Genomic DNA, 23,605 nt, shown 5'->3' on the forward strand with positions numbered 1-23,605 from the left:
GAAGGAGGAAAGGAAGAAGAGGAGGAAGAGGAAGAAGAAAAGTAGAAGAAGGAAGAGGAGGAGGAAGAGAAGGAAGTAGTTGTGTTGGGGATTGAGGGGAAATAAGAGGGTCTGGGCAGAAAGGTTTCCTTTGGGGCCTTACCCCTCCATCTGGTCCTGGATGCCCAGTGCTGCCAGGGTAACAGAGTGCACACTTTTTGGGCCTCTACTATGTATCAGACCCGTCTAGCCCGGTGACTGTAACTGCCTGAGAGGTTATCTCCAACTAGGGACACACATCTGGCAAGCAGCAGTGTCCACACTCAATTCTGTCTCTCCCTGTATTACCCTGGGGGGGGGTGTCTCTCCCAGCCCCTCCCATGCTCACCCATATTCCACCCAATCATCCCGAGACTCCCCTTGATCAGCACCCCAGGAAGGCTATTTTTAGGGGACCTAGGGAATGATGTAGTGTTTGTGTTCATGTTTGTAAATGTGTACGGAAGTCCACTTGGGCAGCTTTTCAGGCGTAGCCCCTCCTCCCGCCCCCCCAAGGGCTCTGGAGAAGGCCCCACCCCACCCTACTGGGCAATGAAGAAAACAGGAGGGAGAGAAGAGCTATGATGTGGCTGGGGGGGGGGGCTCGCCATCCCAGAGGAGCTGACCTCAGCACCGGAGGAATGTGCAGGAGGAGGAGGGGAGGGCGGGGAGGGCAGGGGCGGAGTTCAAGCGGTGGAGGGGGTAGGGCCTTAGCCCAAGGCTGGGGTTCGCCGTGGCCCCTCCTTCAGCCCCTCCACCTCAGCCCTGCCATGGCCCTTAGAAGAAGGGAAAGGAAACAGCCAGGAGGGGGGAGCTGATCATTCCAAAAAGGTGGGCCAGGGGTGGGGTGGGGTGGGGGGGTCCTCTGAGAAGGTGGAGCCGGAACTGTGGGGTTCATGCGTGGGTGGGTGGGTGGAAGGCCCCCCCTCCTCCCCCAGATCTGCCGTGACAGGTATTAAAATACCAGAGAAGTGGCTAGGTTTCAAGTGTCTGCTCATGGCTCTGCCCTACCCCCCCCCACCTTGCCCCCCCCCATCCTCCTCCTCCCACCTCCCTTCCTAAGGACAGCGGGACCTGGCGCCCACGTGGCTCTCCGGAAAAGCTGGTGATGTGGAACTGCCTCCAGCCTTGATGGCGAAAGCAGGTGTGAGCCGACAGCCCAGGCTGGGCCCGGACGGGATTGGCATAACCTTCCTCACATGGGTATCCTACCCCAGCCACCCCACTCCGAGTCTAGGCAGGGCTGCAGAAAGGGGGGGGCCCAGCCAGTGGGTGAGGAGGGGTGAGGAGACAGGTTCTGGGGCTGGGCAGACAGTGCCATCAGTGGACAGCCCCAGAACAAGAACCCAGACAGGCCTGTCTCCACAGGTATGCCAGCCAAAGGTAGGGTCCGAGGAGCTGGGCCAGCAGAGGGGTGGGAATGGGGGTCCCAGGCAGTGGGAGAGATCCCAGCCACCTCTTCTCATTGGCTTGCCAATTCGGTTGAGACCCAGGTTCAAGCTGTCTCTTATTCCAGTATTTGGGGAGATTCAGGAGCCCCATCATAACCCCACGGGCATAGATCCTCTTGGAGTGCAGCCTCTCTGGGGACCCCCCCCCCGACTCCCCAGGACACTGACCTACTGGGACCTGGGGCTGAGGAGCAGAAAGGAGACCTGTAGGGACACTGACTACTTGAATAATCCACCTACCTTCCTTCTGAAGGAGGAAGGGCAAATTGTAGGGCTCAGGTGATTGGCCCATTTGTGAGTGTGTGTGTGTGTGTGTGTGTTTGTGCGTGCATGCAAGTGTGTGTAAATGTGTGTGCATGTATGCACTGGGACTTGAACTCAGAGCTTGAGTGTTGCTCCTTAGCTCTTTTTGCTCAGCTCTGGTGCTCTACCACTTGAGCCACAGCTCCACTTCTGGCTTTTTGATAGTTAATTGGATAAGAGTCTCATAGACTGCTGCCCAGCCTATCTTTTATTTATTTATGTTGTCAGTAGTGGGGTTTGAACTCTGGGCCTGGGTGCTGTCCCTTAGCTCTTCCCCTCAAGGTGAGTGCTCTACCACTTGATTCACAGCACCACTTCTGATTTTCTTGGTGGTTCATTGGAGATAAGAGTCTCAGGGACTTTTCTGCCTGGGCTGGCTTTGAACTGTGATCCTCAGATCTCAGTCTCCTGAGATTACAGTCTCCTAGGATTACAGGTGTGAGCCACCAGTGCCTGGCTATTTTCTAATATTATTTGTTGGTATTTATTTTTGGCAGCCCATTTTCTTTGACTAGGAGTTGAGTCTCAGGTTGTTGGAAAGATAATTGGGTATGTGTGGGGGTGTAGTATCCTGGAATATGGGTAGTGGGGGGGGGGGGGTCCTGGTCCAGTTTCCCAATGTGAATGCAGAATGTGCAGAATATTGGAATTGATTTTTTTTTTTTTTTTTGCCAGTCGTGGGGCCTGAACTCTGGGCCTGGGCACTGTCCCTCAGCTCTTTGGCTCAAGGCTAGTGCTCTACCACTTGAGCCACAGCGCCACTTCCAGCTTTTTCTGTGTATGTGGTGCTGAGGAATCGAACCCGGGGCCTCATGCATGCAAGGCAAGCGCTCTACCACTGAGCCACCTTCCCAGCCCATGAGCAGAGTATTGGAGTGGGATTAAACAGACTGGTGACCTTGGGTCTGGGGAATTGAAGGCAATGGGGGCACCTAGGGGACACGGGAGGGGTGGACGGGGGCCTCAACGCCACTTGCTGCTCTTGGCTGCTGAAGTGGAAAATTGTAAACAGCCAAAAGAATTTTGTTTGCCTGAGAGGGGAGATGAAACTAGCCCAGGAGTTGGGCAAGATCTCATCCTGGAAACCCAATGCTCAGGCAGGGCTGCATCCCTCCGGTGCTTCCACTGGCCCCCCCACTCCCCCCTGGCCATTATTTGCCTGCTTTCTGGCCAGGTCAGTCCACTAGGGAGCTACAGCATGGCCCTACGGTCCCCCTTCCCCAGGACCTTGAGATGAGTCTCCCTCTACTGCGGTTCCTGCCTGACCGGAAGGCACCCAGGCCGTATTCCTTTGCAGTGCAGCTTCAAGTCAAGCCCTGCCCAGTGGAGGCCCCAAGGTGTAGGAGACCCGTTCACCAGTACTTGGTGTTGCTTGGATGGACACAGTTCTGCCAGCTTGGGAAAGGCTGGAGACAGGGAGGTCTACACACACACACACACACACACACACCACACACACACACCTCCCTTGAGATTTGCTGAACCTCCTCTCTCCTCTCCCCCCCTCCACTGTCTTTTTCCCCATCCTGATCCTCATAATTGTCACCTGGCTGTCATTGTAGCCATTGTATGCCAGGGAGCTGAAGTACTAAGTTGGGTACCCCTCCCCTGACCGCCACTCTTGTGTGTGTGTGTGTGTGTGTGTGTGTGTGTGTGTGTGTGTGCCAGTCCTAGGTTTTGAACTCAGGGCCTGGGCACTATCCCTGAACTTCTTTTGCTCAAGGCTAGTGCTCTTGAGCCACAGCGCCACTTCTGGCTTTTTCTGTATATGTGGTACTGGGGAATCGAACCCAGGGCTTCATGCATGCTAGGCGAGCACTCTACCACTAAGCCACCTTCCCAGCCCCTGTCCCTCCACTCTAGCATCATCCCAGAATAGGAGTAGAGGTGACATCTGAGCAGCACATTGTCCCTCTTCCTGGGATCTAAGTTATGGAGGCACTGGTGAGGGATCTGGAGTCAACTGGAGAAGCTTGCCACCATGCTGTTCCCCTGTCTTCTTTGCCTGGCCTGGCCATTGGACTTCCTGGACCCATGGCTTGAGGCTCAACAGGGAAATGGTTATTCCTTACCTTTCTTACCCTTGTGTCCATTCCACTCTGGCTCGTCACCATCCCCAGCCGGTCCAGGCTGCCTTCCTTCCCAGTCACCAGATCCACCCTGCAGCTCTTGCAAACTTTATGGCCGTGTAGGGGCGGTGGCTGGCTTGGGGGAGCTAGAGGTTACAGCCTGAGTGCTAGCCCTTAGTTTTCTTTTTTCACTCAAGACTTAGGGCACAACCAACCACTTGAGCCACAACTCCATCCTGGCTTTTTGGTGGTTCATTGGAGAGATGAGTCTCCTAGAGAACTTTCCTGGTCCCAGCTGGCTTTAGATCATAATCCTCAGCCTCCTGAGTAGCTTGGATTACAGGCGTGTGAGCCACCAGTGTCCGGCTCTCTCAGAACTCTTGGTACAGCCAGGTACTCATGTTGGCTTTAGACCCCTAGATCCACCGGAGGGTCAGGGAATCTGACCAGTCGGAATCTGGGGTGGGGGGATAGTGAGCTACAGCCCTCCCTCCCCTTGCCCCCCGCTGCCTAGTTTCTGTTGGGTCTAATGTCTGACTTCACAGAATCTCTCTACAATCTCTCTCCTTCCTGCCCTCTGCGGGGAGCCAGGCATAAAGTTCAGGGGCTGCTAGATCTGGCATGGGAGCTGAGCAGTGCCCTGCTGGAAGCCCTGGGTCTCCTGGGCAGCCTTTCTCTCTCTCTAAAGAATGGTTTTCACCACTGTCTTGGTGCCAAAGGAAGTGATTGATGCCATGCTTGTGTGTGTGTGTGTGTGTGTGTGTGTGTGTGTGTGTGTGTGTGTACTAGTCGGCCTGGGTGCTATTTTTCACTCAAAGCTTGTGCTCTACCACTTAAGCCACAACTTCACTTCCTGGCTTTTTGCTGATTAATTGGAGATAAAAAGTCTCACAGATTTTCCTGCCCTGATTGGCTTTGAATCTCAGTCCTCAGATCTCAGCCTCCTGAGTAGCTAGGATGACAGGTGTGAGCCACTGGTGGCCAGCTGATATTATTATATTTTTTTTCCCCCCTGGTCCTGGGGCTTGAACTCAGGGCCTAGGCACTGTCCCTGAGCCTCTCTGTGCTCAAGACTAGTGCTCTGTCACTTGAGCCACAGCCCCACTTCCAGCCTTTTCTGGGTAGTTTATTGGAAATAAGAGTCTCATGGACTTTCTTGCTCAGGCTGGCTTCAAACCGTGGCCCTTAGATCTCAGCCTCCTGAGTAGCTAGGATTAAACAGGTGTGAGCCACCAGTGCCCAGCTGCTACTATATTTCTATTTGTTTGCTTGCCTGCCTAATGAGACTCATACAACTGTGCGTGCGCGCGTGCACACACACACACACACGTACATGCACAAATGTGTGGCACATGTGTACCAGACACGCACATGCCACATGGGCATACTGCATGGACGTGCACAATACCACGTGTGCATGCGAAGTACAACACGTCGTGTTTGCTCTCAGATTCACACATGTGTGCTCATCCATGTACATGCACACTAAACATATGTGACCCTCAGAACACCATCACCGGCACCCACCCTCTTGGATCCAGCCTGTGTTTCTTGTTAGGGCTCAGTCCCCAACCTACTCCCAGTCTTACCCTCCCGTCCCCCCCCTCCCCCCCCCTCTCGTGACAGGCTGGCAGAAAGTGTGTGTGTGTGTGTGCGCGCGTGTGCGCGCGCGCGCGCGTGTGTGTGCAGGAGGGGAGGGTACTTGGCAGGGTGACGTGATGGGGCGGGCGCCTGCCAGTGTTGGGTGACCCTGAGGGTGTGCCCCTTGTGGGTGTGTCTGCGATTGTGGCCAGGCCGGGGCACCTCGGAAGGGAGGGCGCAGGAGGCTCAGGAAGTGCAATGCGACCCCCCCCCCCAGCCTCTTTCCCTAGAGGCTGAAATCTGATCTCTGGGGACTCCCCCCCCCCCAGCCTCCCTCCCTCCCCTGGCCCTTGCTGCCTACTCGCTTCTCCCTTCCAGATCTCGGGGCAGAGTCCAGGGCAGCTCCAGGCTCCTCAGCACACGCCTGCTGAACCCTGAGTCCCCTGAGCCGTCGGCATGGGGCGGGCCGCAGCCATGATCCGGGGCCTGGCCCTGCTCTGGGCAGTGGGGCTGGGGAGTGCCGTCCCCAGCCCCCCAAGACTTCGGCTCTCCTTTCAAGGTAGGTGCACCTGGCAGGCTGGAGGGGCCTAGCTTGGGGTGAGCAGGAGAGGGGCACCCCCGCTTCCCTGTATAAATAAGGTCGCACTGCCTGTCACCGGAGCCCTTATTGAGTTGATTGGCGTCTCCAGCCCATCTCCAGTTAACTCTTTCCTGGCTGTCACCCCCTCATTTCTGGGCCCACAGGCTCTGTATGCATTTCCCAAGAAGATCCCCCCCACCCTCCCGTCTCCATAGCAACGGGCTCCTGTCGCATCCCCTAGCCCAGGAGTCCCAACTCCCTCAGTTGGAGCCACAAGGAAGTCAGAATTAGGGGACCCATCGGAGACACCCCCCCCCCCCCCCCGGTTCCCACTCCCTTTGGACAGGACGGTGGTTCTTAAGGCAGTGGGATGAGCCCTGGCTAGGCAATTCCGATTGCACACCGGATGACCCAGGGAGGAAACCTCAGCCTGACTTTTGCAGAGTTGGGGTTCTTGTTGTTTCTCCAGGCCTGATCTCTTGGCATCCATAAGCCTAGCCTCCCAGGGAGCTAGCCTAGAGACGCCGCTTGTCTGAACATGCTTTCCTCCACTTGCTTTCCTCTTCCTGGGGGGAGACGGGGGGGGGGGGGGGGGGGGGGAGGGGGAGAGGGGGCTGTATCACCCACCCTGCGAAGCGCCTGTGTGCAGGCCCGGCCCCTGGTAATGACTTTGCTCCCCAGAGACCTCACCAGCCTGGTGGTGCCCCCCCTCCCCCCCGCCCCGTCTCCCTGTCCCCTGCAGAGCTCCAGACCTGGCATGGTCTCCGGACCTTTCGGCTGGAGCGGACCTGCTGTTACGATGCTTTGCTGGTGGATGAAGAACGCGGACGTCTATTCGTGGGGGCCGAGAACCACGTGGCCTCCCTGAGCCTGGACAACATCAGCAAGCGGGCCAAGAAGGTGCATGGGACCCCCGAATCTCAGCCATAGGGGGCAACCCCAGGCTGCCCAGACAGACCCAAAGGGCTGGGTTCCAGGAATGGGGAGGGGGAACCCCAGGATCCAGACTGTGAGGTCACTAACCTGCATCTGCCCCTACCCCGTTGTCCCCTCCAGCTGGCCTGGCCCGCCCCTGTGGAGTGGAGAGAAGAGTGCAATTGGGCTGGAAAGGACATTAGCGTGAGTGCTGGGGGGGGGAGGGGTGCGAGGAGGAGGAGGAGGAGGAGGAGGAAGAGGGTCAGCCCCTCACCCCAGACACAGAGCAGAGCGGAGACAGAGGCTTGCCTGTTCTGGCTGGGGGTAAGGGCAGGGAGGTCGAGGTTGCTGAGATCTGGAGGTGGTGAGTCAGGGTGGAGGCCCATGTGATCCTTCTTGGGTGCTTCTGAGTCATGGGGGGGACAGGGGAGGGGGAGATTGTGCAGCATACCCCTCCCAGGTTTGCCCTATGAGGGCTCGGCTGGTCACACAAGGCCTTCAGGCCCCTGGCACACATATTAGTATTTGCCTGAGCTGATGAAGCCAGGCACCAGTGGCTCCCGCCTGTCATCCCAGCTACTCAGGAGGCTGAGATCTGAGGATCACAATTTGAAGCCAGCCCCGGCAGGAAAGTCTGTGAGACTCTTATCTCCAATGAACCACTCAAAAAGCCAGACGTGGAGCTGTGGCTCAAGTGGTGGAGCATCTGTCTGGAGCAAAAAGAAAGCTCAGGGACAACTCGCACACCCTGAGTTCAAGCCCCAGGCCCTGCCCAAAAAGAAAAGATCAGGGATGGGATGCGCTTGGTGTACTGGAATGTTCTCAGGCTGCCTCGCCCAGGGGAAGCCACATTACCACGGCCCCTGACTGCCCCCTCTAGACGGAGTGCATGAACTTCGTGAAGTTGCTGCATGCCTATAACCACACGCACTTGCTGGCCTGTGGCACTGGGGCTTTCCACCCAACCTGTGCCTTCGTGGAGGTGGGCCACCGGCTGGAGGTGAGGCCAGGTCTTGGCGCGGAGGTGGGGGGGGACTCGGAGGATGAAGGAAAGCCTGGCATTCATGATTTGCTGCCTCCCAGGAACCCATGCTCCGGCTAGAAAGCAGATTTGAAGATGGCAAGGGCAAGAGTCCTTATGACCCAAGGCACAGGGCTGCATCCGTATTGGTGGGTAAGTCTCCAGGCTGGGGACCCCTCCCCCCCCCCCCCGCTCCTCCATAGAACTCACAGAATGCCTTACAGACTCCAGAACCTTCCCAAGAGTTCCTCAGGGATCCCCTATCATCTTGATTGATTCCCTAGAGCTCCTCCACCCCCCCCCCCAAGAAGCACCCCTCAGCTTGGCTGAGCAGCGCGTGCCCTGTCCACAGGGGAAGAGCTGTATTCAGGGGTGGCAGCAGACCTCATGGGCCGGGACTTTACCATCTTTCGCAGCCTGGGCCAGCGTCCGAGTCTCCGAACAGAGCCCCATGATTCCCGCTGGCTCAACGGTGAGAGACTGGTGGGGGCTATGGGGAGGGGGCAGCCATCTTCCCACCTTGCAGAGGGGCCAAGCAGTGGTAACATGAGCAACAGAGACCTCCCACCAAGTAGCTCCCATAATCCCACCCTGAGCCAGGCACTGGGTATGGGGGGGGGGGGTTTACAGGGACAGACAGGTGCAGCCTCTACCCCAACTTCACACATCTCAGAACGGAGAGAGAACAGAGAGAAAAGGAAAAAGAGATGTGTTGGGGAAAGCAAGTCATACTATTGAGGGGAGATTTGAGTTCCCAGAGACCACAAGAAAACCAGAATTGAAAGGCAAGTGCTCAAAGCTCATGCCTATAATCCTAGCTACCCCCAGGAGGCTGAGATCGGAGGATCATGGTTCAAAACCAGCCAGGTCAGGAAAGTCCATGAGACTCGTATCTCCAATTTTAACCAGCAAAAAGCCAGAAGTGGAGCTGTGGCTCAAGTGGTAGAGTGCTCGCCTTGAGCACTCAGAAAAAGCTGAGGCTACCCACATGCGCTGAGATGCATTAACATCAGGACAACAATACAATAAGCAAACAAGCAAATAAATAAATCCTGAATCAAGAGTAGAACATCCCAGGCAGAAAGAACAAGTAGTTCAAAGGTCCTAAAGCAAGAACAGAAGCAAACTCAAGCTTAGCAATGATAATGGATCAAGCTGTCAGAGACTGGAGTAATTTAAGTGCATAGGACCCAGCAGGAGGATTTGAAGCCGAATCAAGGAACACCTAGTCAGTTTGGGAGGAAGATGTATGAATGGAGGCGAAACCAAATGCCTCATTTCCCTCCTTAGTCTGAGGAAGAAAGGGGCCAAGGTTAGAAAGCTCAGGTTCCAGCCTGGGTGCTCAGGTAGCCATGGTCTCTACTGCCACCTCGTGGCTAATTTTGTACATTGCAATCTGATCTTCCGGATTCAGTACTGGAGGCTGGTGGTTAGAGGCTGCCAGTGAGTTAAGCTAGCCATGTTCTGTGCTGCCATCTTGTGGCTTCTTTTATGCATTGCAATCTGATCTTCAGGATTCAGTAGTGGAGGCTAGTGGTTAGAGGCTGCCCCACTTAGCAGCTAAAGTAGTGTTGGTTTGTACTGCCACCTTGTGGCATGTTTGTGCATTGCAGTTTGATTATATGGATTCAGTACTGGAGGCTGGTGATTAGAGGCTGCCAAGTGTGAGTTCTGATAGCCATAGTCTGTGCTGCCACCTTGTGGCTTCCTTTATGCATTGCAATCCGATCTTAGTACTGGCTGGTAGCCGCCAGTATGTGGAAGAGATGTTCTGTGCTGCCACCTCGTGGCATGTTTTGTGCATCACAGTTGGATCTTAGAGAATCAGTATTGGAAGCTGCCTTCACATAGCTCTCAGTGTGAGATGGAGATGCTCTGTGCTGCCACCTCGTGGCATTTTTATCCATGTTTTATCATATGGATTCAGTACTGGAGGCTAGTGGTTAGAGGCTGCCAATGTGAGTTCAGATAGCCAAGGTCTATGTTTTCAACTTGTAGTTTCTTTTATGTATTTCAATGTGATCTCATGGATTAATGCTGGAGGCTGGTGATTAGAGGCTGCTCCCCTGTAGCTGCCAGTGTGAGGTAGCCATGGTCTGTGATGCCACCTTGTGGCATTGTTCATGTATTACACTCTGATCTTACGAATTCAGTACTAGAGGCTGGGAGTTAGAGGCTGCCAGTGAGTTCAGATAACTGTGGTCTGTGTCGCCGCCTTGTGGCATATTTTGTGCATTGCAGTCTGATCTTAGAGATTTAGTACTGGAGGCTGGAAATTAGAGGCTGTTCCCAGGTAGCTGCCAGTATGAGGTGATGTTCTGTGCTGCCACCTCGTGGCATGGTCTATGCATTACACTGAAATGGATTCAGTATTGGTGGATAGTGGTGCCCCACGAAGCTGCCAGTGAAGTAGTGATAGTTTGTACTGCCGCCTTGTGGCATGTCTTACGCATTGCAGTCTGATCATATGGATTCAGTTCAGAAGGCTGGTGGTTAGAGTTGAGTGTGAGTTGAGATCTGTGGTCTGTGCTGCCACCTTGTGGCTTCTTTTTTATTTTATTTTATTTTATTTTTTTGTCAGTCATGGGGCTTGAAATTGGCCTCGGCGCTGTCCCTGAGCTCATCTCAAGGCTAGCACTCTACCACTTGAGCCACAGCGCCACTTTTGGTTTTCTGGTGATTACTTGGAGATGAATCTCACAGACTTTCTTTGCCCGGGCTGGCTTTGAACTGAGATCCTGTTTTCAGCCTCCCAAATAACTAGGATTACAGGAATGAGCCACCAGCACCTGGCCCTGTGGCTTCTTTATGCATTGCAATCTGATCTTATGGATTCCGTACTGGAAGCTAGTAATTAGATACTGTTCCCAGGACCTCCCAAATGTGAGCCAGAGATGCTCTGTGCTGCCACCTTGTGGCATGCTTTATGCATTACAGTCTGATCTTATGCATTCATAAGGCTGGTGGGTAGAGGCTGGCAGTGTGAGTTCAGATAGCCATGGTCAGTGCTGCCACTTTGTGTCTTCCTTTATGCATTGCAGTCAGATGTTATGGATTTAGTGCTGAAGGCTGGTGATTAGAGGCTGATCCCCTGTAGCTGCCAGTATGAGGTAGCCATGGTCTGTGCTGCCACCTCGTGGCATGTTTGATTCATTGCACTCTGATCTGGAGGTTAGATGCCGCCAGTGAGTTCAGAAAACCATAGTCTGTGCTGCCACCTCGTGGCTCCTGTTGTAAACAGCAGTCTGAGCTTGTGGATTGAGTACTGGAGGCTGGTGGTTAGAGGTTTCCTCCACATAGCTGCCAGTGTGAGGCAAAGATGGTCAGTGCTGCCACCTTGTGGCATGTTTTGTGCATTGCAGTCTGATCATAGAGATTCAGGCTGGTGGTTAGAGACTGCCAATGAGTTCAGATAGACAAGGTCTGTATTGCCACTGTATGGCTGGACAGGGCAGCTGTGGGCCACACCAGCCTTCAGCCCCAGGCTCACTGACTTTAAGGTCTTGTGGCACAGCACGCACACATAGTGGTCATTCTTTTTCACAGCAACTACACCTGGGCCTGCTTGCCCTCCTCAGTGAGCCCCAGTCCCTGCCAGGGTGGTGCTTTGGGCACCACTCCATGTCCCGTCTCTGCCTCAGCAGCCACAATTACCTCTTTGATGTGCCCGCTGAATGAGGAGAGGCGGGTGGACATACGCCTTGGGGCCTGGCATGGGCCTGGCCCACAAAGATCCCTGTGTGGGAGACCCCTTGGGTATGAACTGTCCATACCACCCCTGTACTCAATGTCCAGGACAGGAACCCCTGCCCTGCACCTGGGCACCAACCAGTGTGAGTTCAGATAGCCATACTCTATGCTTCCATCTTGTGGCTTCTTTTATGCATTGCTTTCTGATTTTATGGCTTCAGTACTGAAGGCTGGTGATTAGAGGCTGCTCCTCTGTAGAAGTCAGTATGAGGTATCCGTGGTCTGTGCTGCCACCTCGTGGCATGTTTTATGCATTACAGTCTGATCCTATGGATTCAGTACTGGAGGCTGGTGGTTAGAGGCTGCCAGTGAGTTCAGAAAGCCGTGGTCTGTGCTGCCACCTTGTGGCTTCTTTTATGCATTGCAGCCTGATCATATGGATTTAGTACTGAAGGCTGGTGCTTAGAGGGTCCTGTCTTGTAGCTTTCAGTATGTGGCCATGGTCTGTGCTGCCATCTTGTGGCATGTTTTATTAATTGCATCCTAGTCTTATGGATTCAATAGGGGAGGCATGTGGTTAGATGCTGCCAGTGAGTTCAGAATGCTATGTTCTGTGCTGCCACCTCGTGGCATCTTTTATGCATTGCAATCTGATCTTATGGATTCAGCCAGTGTGAGGCAGCAATGCTCTGTGCTGCCACCTCGTGGCTTCCTTTGCATATTGCAGGCTGATCTTAGGAATTCAGTACTAGAGGCTGGTTGTTAGGGTCTGCCCCATGTAGCTGGCCACTTTGTGGTCATTTTGCATGTGGGTTCCATGTGGGGAAGAGAACTAACGCCTGCTTCTCTGATGTTGCCTGTTGTGACTAGAACCCAAGTTTGTCAAGGTCTTTTGGATCCCAGAAAGCGAGAACCCCGATGATGATAAAATCTACTTCTTCTTCCACGAATCTGCCGTAGAATCAGCCCCCGCAATGGGGCGCCTGACTGTGTCTCGAGTTGGTCAGATCTGCCGGGTAAGGGAGTCTCATTCCTGGAGAGAGCTTGCCCTCTGCCCCTTTGCTCACTGGACAACTCCTCCTCCTCCTCCTCCTCCTCCTCCTCCTCCTCCTCTTCTTTGTTGGTCATGGGGTTGAAATCTGGGCCTGGGTGCTGTCCCTCAGCTCTTCAGCTCAAGGCTATGTCTCTACCATTTGAGCCACAGCACTATTTCCAGTTTTCTGGTGGTTTATTGGATCTAAGTCTCACAGACTTTCCTGCCTGGGCTGGCTTTGAACCATGATCCTCAGATCTCAGCCTCCTGAGCAGTCATGAGCCACCAGTGCCCAGCTGACGCCCTCCTCTTATCCCCTGGGATCTCCTTTTCCTGGCAGAATGACATGGGTGGCCAACGCAGCTTGGTCAACAAGTGGACAACATTCCTGAAGGCAAGGCTAGTGTGCTCCGTATCTGGGGCTGAGGGTGACACCCACTTCGATCAGCTTCGTGAGTGCCTTGAGCAGAGGGTGGGAGGGAGGAGGGGGTCAGGAGCCTCGCCAGGGCTGTCCTCGCCCCCCTCGGCCCTCCCCTCAACGAGAACTTCTCCCTGCAGAGGATGTATTCCTGCTGTCCTCCAGGGACCGACAGACCCCACTGCTCTATGCTGTCTTCTCCACTTCCAGGTGAGGGGCTGGAGGTGGGGGACACCCCTCCCCAGGGACAACCAGCTGGCCTCCTTGGGTCCCCCTCATTCCACTCCTGTCATTTTCCACAGTGGCATCTTTCAGGGCTCTGCCGTGTGTGTCTACAGCATGAATGATATTCGCCGCGCTTTCCTGGGACCCTTTGCACACAAGGAGGGGCCCACACACCAGTGGGTGTCCTACCAGGGCCGGGTCCCTTACCCCCGGCCTGGCATGGTGCGTTGCTAGGAGACCCCTACCTCAACTCACTTCACGTCTCAAGGGTGGAGAACTTGGCCTGGGGTCTTCTTGGTTTATGGTTTCCTCTGTGTGTGTGTGTGTGTGTGTGTGTGTGTATGCACGTGCGCGCGCGCTGGTCCTAGGGTTTGAACTCAGGGCCTGGACACTGTCCCTGAGCTTCTTTTGCTCAAGGCTAGCACTCTACCACTTAAGCCACAGTGCTACTTCCAGCTTTTTCTGTGTATGTGGAACTGAGGAATGGAACCCAGAGCTTCATGCATGCTAGGCAAGCACTCTACTACTAAGCCACATTCCCAGCCCAAGGCTGAAATCTTTAAGGCACTTCCCTGTCTCCTGCTGCCTCCCATGATCCCAGAGACCTAGAATGGAGGGCTACCCACCCATCTCCCCTGACCCGTATTCCCACTTACTCCCTGCCCTCCCTAGTGTCCCAGTAAGACCTTCGGCACCTTCAGTTCCACCAAGGACTTTCCTGAAGACGTCATCCAGTTTGCCCGGAACCACCCTCTCATGTACAACTCAATCCTGCCCATGGGGGGGCGCCCTCTCTTCTTACAAGTGGGAGCTGGGTATACGTTCACCCAGCTCGCTGTAGACCGCGTAGCAGCTGCCGATGGACACTATGATGTCCTCTTCATTGGCACAGGTCAGTGTTCACACGCGCACACAGCCACCCACAGGACACCATCACGGCTCCTTACACCAAAGGCACTAGTCCTGTTCAGTCTCATCCCTGCATCTTTGTCTAGACTCTGGCCTGCCTTCTTTTCTTCTTTTCTCTCTGTCTGTGTGTGTGTCTCTCTCTCTGTTAGTCCTGGGGCTTGAACTCAGGACCTGGATGCTGTCCCTGAGCCTCTTTGTGCTCAAGGCTTGCACTTTACCACTTGAGGCACAGTTCCACTTCCAGTTTTTACATGGTTCATTGGAGATAAGAGTCTCATGGGGTCTTTTCTGCCCTGGCTGGCTTTGAACCATGACCCTCAGATCTCAGCCTCCTAAATAGGCAGGATGACAGGTGTGAGCCACCAGTGCCCAGCTCCCTGATTGTTCCACTGCACACGCTGCCTCTTTATGACCCAACCAGGGACAGAGGGTGAGGCAGGAGACTCCTGTCCCTGACAGATTTGTCAGTTTGAAGCCAATAGCCACTCTCTCTCTCTCTCCCTTCTCCTCCCTGCAGATGTGGGTACAATATTGAAGGTAATCTCAGTCCCCAAGGGCAGCTGGTCTAGCTCAGAGGGTCTGCTCTTAGAGGAGCTGCATGTGTTTGAGGTGAGGACTCACCCCTAGTCACCAACATCCCCCCCAACCCCCACCCCCATGCACAAAGCTAAGTAAGCACCTATTCATCTTCCTTTCTTGCTCCTTCTCAGGACTCAGCCCCAGTTACCAGCCTGCAAATCTCCTCCAAGAGGGTGAGGAACCAAAAAGAAGGCCGGAGGGTGGGATGGACTGAATTTGTATCCCAGAAACTCTAACCATCTCAGCCCTGATAGTTACCAGCCCCCCAGGTTTGGAGTGGGGGAAGAAGGCAGTCCTAGATTTGAACTCAGGACCTGGGCACTATCCTTGAGATTCTGAGCTCAAGGCTAGTACTCTACTACCTGAGCCACAACTCCATTGCCAGATTATTTTTCTTGGTGGCTAACTGAAGTTAAGACTCTCACAGACTTTGCCACCCCAGGCTGGCTTTGAACCACGATCCTCAGCTCTCAGCCTCCTGAGGTAGCTAGAATTACAGGCGTGAGTCACCAGTGCCAGGCTGGCCTTGGCTGTGGCTTGGGAAGGTGAGACATCCCCGTTAAGCATGAGGATTGGATGCCTGGTGGGCAGGAGGCGGGTACCATCAGCCTGGAGCCTCTTCTGTCTTCTAGCAACAGTTGTATGCAGCCTCCCGGAGCGCTGTGGCCCAGATCGCCTTGCACCGCTGTGCTGCCCACGGCCGCGTCTGTGCGGAATGCTGCCTGGCCCGTGATCCTTATTGTGCGTGGGATGGGGTGGCATGCACTCGCTTCCAGCCTACTGCCAAGAGGTGGGTGCGGTGGGGATCCTTCTGCTTGCCACCCTTAACAATAGTAGGGGAAGGGACTCAGCCATCCTAATGTCTTGTTTCCCCCCCACACACATACCAACCCTAGGCGTTTCCGGCGACAAGATGTAAGACACGGTGACCCCAGAACTCTGTGTTCCGGGGGTAAGTAGCTCTTCTGCTCCCCAAAGCCTCAGTCCCTGAAGATGCCTTTGCCCTGCCCTGCCCTGCCCAAATTTGACATTTCCCTTGTCTCAAGATTCTTCTCGCCCCACGCTCCTGGAGCAGAAGGTCTTCGGCGTGGAGGGCGGCAGCGTGTTTCTGGAGTGTGAGCCCCGCTCTCTGCAGGCCCGCGTGGAGTGGACCTTCCAGCGTGCAGGGGAGGCGGCCTACAACCAGGTGAGCCCCCCAAGGCTGCCCGGGCCCCCCCACACACACACACACCAGGCCCACATGAAGTCCAACTCCATGCCAAGTACCATCCTAGCTACTCAGGAGGCTGAGATCTGAGGATTGCAGTTCAAAGCCAGCCCGGGCTAGGAAAGTCTGTGAGACTCTGATCTCCAATGAACCACCAGAAAACTGGAAGTGGCGCTGTGGTAGAGCGCTCACCTTGAGCTGAAGAGCTGAGGGACTGTGCGCAGGCCCAGAGTTCAAGCTCCATGATCAACAAGAAATCCAACCCCATGAAATGAAGTCTCCTCCAAGCAAACACACACACACACACACACACACACACACACACACACACACACACACACACACACACACACACACACACACACACACACACACACACCAGCTGGGGAGAGACCCATCCTCACTTTCCCCCTTGAGATCAATCCCCTGATCTGATTCAGGAGACCACTACCCTGTTGGAACCCCCTGAGGGCTGACCACACCTGTGGGTACCTTCCCCCACCCCCCCGTTTCTTTGGGTCCAGTCCTGGGGCTTGAACTCTGGGCCTGGGCGCTGTCTCTCAGCTCTTCAGCTCAAGGCTAGCGCTCTACCACTTCTTGCTTTTTTCTTTTTGCTTATGTGGTGCTGAGGAATCGAACCCAGGGCCTCAGGCATGCGAGGCAAGCGCTCTACCCCTGAGCCACCCTCCCAGCCCCATCCCCGAGCCGCTTTTGCTTCTTGCACGCACTGTCACCACTGAGCCACCATCCCTGCAGCACCACCCCACGTTTTATGCTTTTTGGCGGGAAAGGCGTCTCCCCAGCCGCCACGGCCCGGTGGGCTTTGAACCCGGATCCCCCGGGTCTCCGTCCCTCCTGGGCAGCGGGGGTCGCAGGCGTCGGCTCCCCGCGGTTCCCAGCGCCCCCCCTCTCGCCCGCCCCGCAGGTGCCGGACGGGGCGCGCGCGGAGCGCACGGCGCGGGGCCTGCTGCTGCGCGGGCTGCGGCGCCAGGACGCGGGCGCCTACCGCTGCGCCGCGGTGGAGCTCGGCTTCTCGCAGCCGCTGCGCCGCCTGGCCCTGCACGTGCTGGGCGCCGCGCAGGCCGAGCGGCTGGTGCGGGCCGGGGACGCCGGCCCGCCGCCGCCGCCGCCCGCCCCGCCCGGCCCGAAGCTCTGGTACCGGGACTTCCTGCAGCTGGTGGAACCCGGCGGCGGCGACGGCGGCGGCGGCGCGGGCTCTCTGCGCATGTGCCGGCCGCCGCAGCCCGCCCGGCGCCCTCGACGCATGCGTGCCTCGGAGCCGCGCGCGGAGCGGGGGCCCCGCAGCGCCACCCCGTGGTGATGGCGGTGTACTGCGGCGCCGCAGAGCGGGCCAGGAGGGGAGACTGCAGCCAAGACCGACGGTGGATGTGTGTCCTTGGGGCTGGCACCTTGGGGGGTGCCCGGACGGAGGGTGATGGCACCTGACGGGCCCTGGCCGAGAGGGGGCGGCTGCAGCCGGCTTATTTATTAACAGGATAACCCTTGAATGTAGCCCTAAAAGGGCAGCGCGTGCCCCCCGCCCCGCCCCGGATCCAGCCTCGAAGTGAAGATGGAAAAATGGGGCGCGGGGGGGGGGGGGGGGGGTGGGGGGGGTGGGCTCCACAGCCGTCAGCCCTCAGGCCACAGACCTGATCTGGGTGTCCACCCTGCAGGAGAAAGGGGTCCTTCTTTCTCCTTAAGCAGCTGTGCAGAAGAAAGTTGTGAACGGGCTGGGCAAGGGGCGAGGCAGGCCAGTGGCACTAAAAATAATGCAATGAATCAATAAACATTATCAGCCATTGCTGGAATGGCCCCAGCAAGCAGCCGCGACTCCTAAGACTTTGCTGTGTGGTCTCAGTGTTGAGTGGTCTCAGGGCTGGTCCAGGGGGGAAGGATGAGCTGTTCACAAAACCAAGCAGTTGGGGGGGGGGGGGGGAGAGGGGAGCAGGAGCTTTGGGGATTCTGAAATTCTCCATATCATCGCCTAAGGGCAGAATGTTAAGAAAACAAACCCAGAGTTGGGAAGTTAGCTCAGTGGTAGAGTGCTTGCCTTGCATGCATGAGACCCTGGGTTCGATTCCTCAGCACCACATAAGCAGAAAGCAAGCCTGAAGTGGTGCTGTGGTTCAGGTGTTAGCCTTGAGCTGAAGAGCTCAGAGATAGCGCCCAGGCCCAGAGTTCAAGCCCCACGACCCACCAAAAAGCCAACAAAAACTTGGCAGCCGGCACTGGTGGCTCACGCCTGTCATCCTAGCTACTCAGGAGGCTGAGATCTGAGGATCGAGGTTCAAAGCCAGCCCAAGCAGGAAAGTCTGTGAGACTCTTATCTTCAATAAACCACCAGAAAACCTGCTGAAGTGGTAGAGCACTAGGTTTGAGCTGGACTGCTGAGGGACAGCACCTAGGCCCAGAGTTCAAGCCCCATGACCAAGCCCGTAAGACTCTTAGGCTAAATTAATTACCAAAAAGCTCTAAGTAGAGTTGTGTCTCCAGTGGTAGAGAACCAACCTTGAGCAAAAAAGCTAAGAGAGTGCTCAGGCTCTGAGTTCAAGGTCCCAGTACACACACAAAAAAATACTATCTTCACTTTTTTTTTTCCTTGTCAGTCATGGGGTTTGATATCAGGGTCTGGGCGCTGTCCCTGAGCTTTTTTGCTCAAGGCTAGAGCTCTACCACTTTAAGCCACAGCCCCACTTCATTTTCTGGTACTTCCTTGGAGGTAAAGTCTCACGAACTTTCCTTCCTGGGCTGGCCTCAAACCCTGTTCCTCAGATCTCAGCCTCCTCCTGAATAGCTAGGATTACAGGTGTAAGCCACTGGCAGCAAGTTTCACCCAGCCAAAATTGGCCCACTTAATGGTATTAGCAGTGGGCCTACTATCTCCCCCCTGCTCCTCCCCAGTGCCTGTTCTAGATGAAGGATCCAAAACCCATGCGTGCATGGTTGCTCGAGATGGCCGGGCATCTGGGCACTGCTCTTGGCAGAACTCATGGCATGAAGTGTAAGCTGCCCCACGTGGGTCAGTCTCTCCCCTTCTCGTAGCTGAGTGGCCTCTCTCTAAATATAGCCCTGGGGGATGAGCTCAGGCCTATTTGAGGTCCAGTTTGGGAAGCAGCCAGGGCTTTCTTCAGGCTCCCAGAGGAGCCACCGCTGCTTTTGTCCATTCCTGCTACTGGGCACCTTCATCAGCCCCCTGACTGCCCACCGCTCACCATGCCGGAGGAGATCCAAGAAGGTAGGAGAGGGTGACTGTGAGGGAGGGTAAGGCCTCAGTCCTCCAATCCTGTGGACCACACGGAGATCCCACTTTTGTCCAACTGACCTGTCTTGTCATCAGTTTTCCTGCCCCAACTCTAGAAAAGGAAGCTGGCCCTCTGCCTGGAGAACGAACCTGCCCTGCCCGGGACCACTCCCCAAGCCCCAGGCCCTGTTTCTGTTCTCTGGCTGTGGACCACAGGGAGGTGTGGGGAGGAGCTATCCACTACGGACTGTGCCCAAGTGGGTTGGGCATCTGTTGATCTGTTCGGCATGCCTTTCAGGGAGGAAACGAAGACTGGTGTGGGCAATGGGTACAGAAAGTATTTGGGTACCTGGCCTGAGGACTGGCCTCTGGTCTCCCCCCCCAACTTGTGCCTGCATTTTCCTAACAGGCTTAAGAGTTTGGGGTCGTTCAGTTTGATCAGACTGAACCTCAGCTACTGAAGAGGAGCTGGGAAACTAGCATCTGACTCTTGCATTGCATTGTTAAGCTGGGCACTGGTGGCTCACGCCTGTCATCCTAGCTACTCAGAAGGCTGAGATTGGAGGATCGCAGTTGGAAGCTAGCCTGGGCAGGAAAGTCTGTGAAATTCTTATCTCCAATTAACCACAGAAAAAGCCAGGAGGGGAACTGTGGCTCAAAGTGGTAGAGGGCTAGCCTTGAGCAAAAAGGAGCTCAGGGACAGTGTCCAGGTCCTGAGTTCAAGCCCTACGACCAAAAATAAAGAAAAGAGGTAAGCGCCAGCTAAGTGACCAAACTGAGTAAGCATGAGGCCCTGAATTCAAATCTCCATGCTGCCAAATACAAAACTCAGATGGCTCTGAAATAAATCATTAAAACCACGAAGTACAGAAACAACACAATGGGCACAACCTGAGTGGGTAATTAGGCAAAAAAAAGCCAAATCAAGAAAGGCAAGATTGCCAGGTGCCAATGGCTCATGCCTATAATCCTAGCTACTCAGGAGGCTGAGATCTGAGGATCACAGTTCAAAGCCAGCCTGGGCAGGAAAGTCCATGGGACTTTTTTTTTTTTTTTGGGGGGGGGGGTGTCCAGTCGTGGGGTCTGAACTCTGGGCCTGGGTGCTGTCCCTCAGCTCTTCAGCTCAAGGCGAGTACTCTACCACTTGAGCCACAGCACCACTTCCAGCTTTTTCTGCTTATGTGGTGCTGAGGAATTGAACCCAGGGCCTCATGCATGTGAGGCAAGCACTCTACCACTGAGCCAACTTCCCAGCCCCTCCATGAGACTCTTATCTCCAATAAACCACAAGAAAACCAGAAGTGACGCTGTGACTCAACTGGTAAGAGTGCTCACCTTGAACTGAAGAGCTCAGGGATAGCGCCCAGGCCCAGAGTTCAAGCCCCAAGACAAACAAAAAAAAAAAAAAGGCAAGTTTTTGTCTCTCAAATTAGCAAGTACATGTGCACATGTATACATGTAATTTGTGTGTGTGTGGTGTATATGTGTGAGTTCTGGGGCTTGAAGTCAGTCTGGGTGGCTCAGAGGTAGAGCGCTTGCCATGCATGCATGAGGAATTGAGCTCGATTCCTTAGCACCACATAAGCAGAAAAAGCCTGAAGTGGTGCTGTGACTCAGGTGGAAGAGCACTAGCCTTGAGCTGAAGAGCTGAGGGACAGCGCCCAGGCCCAGAGTTCAGGCCTCACGACCAACAACAACAAAAAAGACTAGTACTCTCTCTTGATCCACACAGCTTTACTTCTGACTTTTTGGTGGTTAGTTGAAGATAAGTCTTGAAAACTTTCCTGCCCAAGGCTGGCAGAATCTTGGACCTCAGCTTCTTGAGCAGCTAGTACAGGTGCTCATCTTGGACAGATATATTTCAGGACAATTTGATAGTACCTTAAAAGAAAAAAAGCTGGGCGCCTGTAATCCTAACTACTCAGGTGGCTGGGATCTGAGGATCACAGTTCAAAGTCAGCCCAGGCAAGAAAGCCCATGAGACTCTTATCTCCAATAAACCACCAGAAAACCAGAAGTGGCGCTGTGACTCAAGTGGTAGAGCACTGGCCTTGAGCTGAAGAGCTGAGGGACAGCATCCAGGTCCCAGAATTCAAGCCCCACGACCAAATATAAAAATAAAATAATAAAACTCCTGCTTTTGTATTCAGTAATTCCACTTCTGAGAATTAGCCTTAATAACTTGAGGAAACTGGGGGGGGGGGGGGCGACTTTATACTCAAGGATGGGGATCTTGGGAATGATTCGTTTCTGAAGCCAACAGGAAACCACCTAAATGGCCAGTCGGCCTCATGGAGATGGCTGCAGGGCATGTGAATCTGTTTAATGAAGCAGGCTCTCCTGTAGGGATGCTGAGTGAAAACGGCAGGGTTCACTCAAGAATAGTTGAACCCCACTGAATTTGTTAAAGGTGGGACAAAGACTTGCCTGAAAAGCTTTCAAATGGCTGGAATGGGCCTGCCTAAGTCTGGGAGAAGTTTGTCCAGGCCCCTAACGTTTAGCCTGATGTATACTGCTGTGTGTACAGCTCTCGAGGGCAGAAGAGGCAGAGCTAAACTACAAAAGCTGTGTGACAGCTTTGTTCTGCTGATGAACTATTTTTCTAGAAATGAGCAGGGAAATGCCTATAAATCCTCAGGTACAGCTGGGCACCGGTGGCTCACGCCTGTCATCCTAGCTACTCAGGAGGCTGAGATCTGAGGTTCACAGTTTTGGGGGGGTGTTTTGTTTTTGTCAGTTGTGGGGCTTGAACTCGGCCTCGGTGCTGTCCCTCAGCTCTTCAGCTCAAGGCCAGCACTCTACGGCTTGAGCCACAGTGCCACTTCTTGTTTTCTGAGTGGTTTATTGGAGATGAATCTCATGGACTTTCCTGCCTGGGCTGGCTTTGAACCATGATCCTCAGATCTCGGCCTCCTGAGTAGCCAGGATTACAGGCGTGAGCCACTGACGCCTAGCAAGATTCAGTTCTAAACCAGCTTGGGTAGGAAAGACCCTAAGACTTATCGCCAATGAAAACCAGAAGTGGTGCTGTGGTTCAAGGGAAAACAGGCCCTGAACCCAAGCCCCATGACCAAGAACAACAACAACAACAAATCTTCAGGTGCTTAGAAGGAAAGCTGGAAGAAATAAAGATGGAAGTCGGGCATACCTCCATCATCCTTCACACACCTGTAGGGGCCAGGACTCTTCTAGGATCCAAGCCGCAGGTCATTCCTGAAGTCACAGGAGCTTACAAGCCAAAGCCCGCGCCCCCCCCCAGCCTGCGCCCCTGAAGCGACCTGGGAGAAGGGGAGGGGTACTTGCTGGCTCAGTCAGTCCCACTGCTCCTGCAGACTCGGTGGCACCGATGCACAACCAGAGGACTAGGGCGCCACTGGCCCCCAACCACGTGCTGGAGGAGGTGCGTTTGCACCACGTGGAGTCCATCAGCGACCTGCACAGCGGAGGTGAGCAGGGCAGGGGTGAGGGGTAGATGTTTGGGGCACAGAGGAAAGAGAATGCACCTGCGGCTCCCCCCCCCCATCGTCTCTGCAGGCCTGCTGCGCCCCTATCTGGCTGAAGAGGTGCGGCCGTGGGACGAGCTGCTGGGCGTGCTGCCCCCGTCGCTGTGCGCGCAGGTGGGCTGCGGCCCGGGCTGTGGCCGTGGGGGGTTCCTGCTGCTCCTGGCCCTGCTGGTGTTCACCTGCCTGGCGCTGGCCATTCTGGCTGTGTACTTGAGTGGTAAGGGACGGGCAGGGCAGGAGGGATGAAGGAGAGGCGTGGGGTGGGGTTTGCAGTGAGGAAGGCTGGATGTGACTGGGGGGGGGGGGTAAGTGGGTGCCCCCTGGAGCTGGGCTGGTGGGGGAAGCCATGGGGTGGCATGTGACCTGCCTGGGTTTCACAAGCGCTTGACAGTCCCTCCCTTACCCCCCCCCCAGTGCTGCAGAGCGAATCGCTGCGGGTGCTGGCTCACACGCTGCGCACACAGGAGGAGACGCTGCTCAAGCTGCGCCTTGCCAGCCTCAGCCAGCTCCGAAGGCTCAACTCCAGCATCGCCCGGGCGCCCAGCTGAGGGGCCCCGGGGCCCGGCGTGTCTGTGGGTGTCTGGCAGGCCTCGCCTCTCTGCTCCCCATGCCGGCTGTGTCTACCCTAGTTTCTTGATGAGATTTTCTTATTTTTTTCTTTCTGTAGAAGAGCCTGACGTGCCTCTCTAGCCGCCTGCCTCTGCTGACTTCCCCAGCCAGGCCTGGCCCAGCCTCCTGGTGCCAAAGCACTGCTTTGGATGTTCCCAAGGTCAAAGGCTGGGGCACTTAAGTCTTATTGGCGGCCTTCCGTGGCCGGTCAGCAACCTCTGGCCACCCCCAGAAGTCTAGAAATAGCTGACCC

The 23,605-nt window shown here is 55.2% G+C and overlaps 2 protein-coding genes across 2 annotated transcripts; both read left to right on the forward strand.

Annotated features, from left to right (window-relative positions):
• The first annotated feature begins 759 nt into the window (after window positions 1-759).
• Sema3b (semaphorin 3B) lies at window positions 760-17,320 on the forward strand. The gene is made up of 19 exons (XM_042665910.1): window positions 760-849; window positions 1,087-1,162; window positions 5,801-5,981; window positions 6,745-6,902; window positions 7,059-7,121; window positions 7,798-7,917; window positions 8,001-8,091; window positions 8,291-8,410; window positions 12,499-12,644; window positions 13,002-13,113; window positions 13,220-13,289; window positions 13,382-13,526; window positions 13,977-14,196; window positions 14,731-14,822; window positions 14,924-14,965; window positions 15,425-15,582; window positions 15,689-15,744; window positions 15,839-15,978; window positions 16,925-17,320. Exons 3-19 carry the CDS (start codon window positions 5,879-5,881, stop codon window positions 17,318-17,320), a joined length of 2,232 nt encoding a protein of 743 aa, XP_042521844.1. The 5' UTR covers window positions 760-849; window positions 1,087-1,162; window positions 5,801-5,878.
• A 5,196-nt stretch (window positions 17,321-22,516) lies between these two features.
• Window positions 22,517-23,350, forward strand: Lsmem2 (leucine rich single-pass membrane protein 2). Its single transcript, XM_042666077.1, has 3 exons — window positions 22,517-22,686; window positions 22,775-22,960; window positions 23,158-23,350. Exons 1-3 carry the CDS (start codon window positions 22,587-22,589, stop codon window positions 23,289-23,291), a joined length of 420 nt encoding a protein of 139 aa, XP_042522011.1. The 5' UTR covers window positions 22,517-22,586; the 3' UTR covers window positions 23,292-23,350.
• The last annotated feature ends 255 nt before the right edge of the window (window positions 23,351-23,605 follow it).

Source organism: Dipodomys spectabilis, unplaced genomic scaffold, assembly GCF_019054845.1.
Source record: "Dipodomys spectabilis isolate Male_0828 unplaced genomic scaffold, ASM1905484v1 ptg000360l, whole genome shotgun sequence".
In the NCBI taxonomy this organism is placed as follows: Eukaryota; Metazoa; Chordata; class Mammalia; order Rodentia; family Heteromyidae; genus Dipodomys; species Dipodomys spectabilis.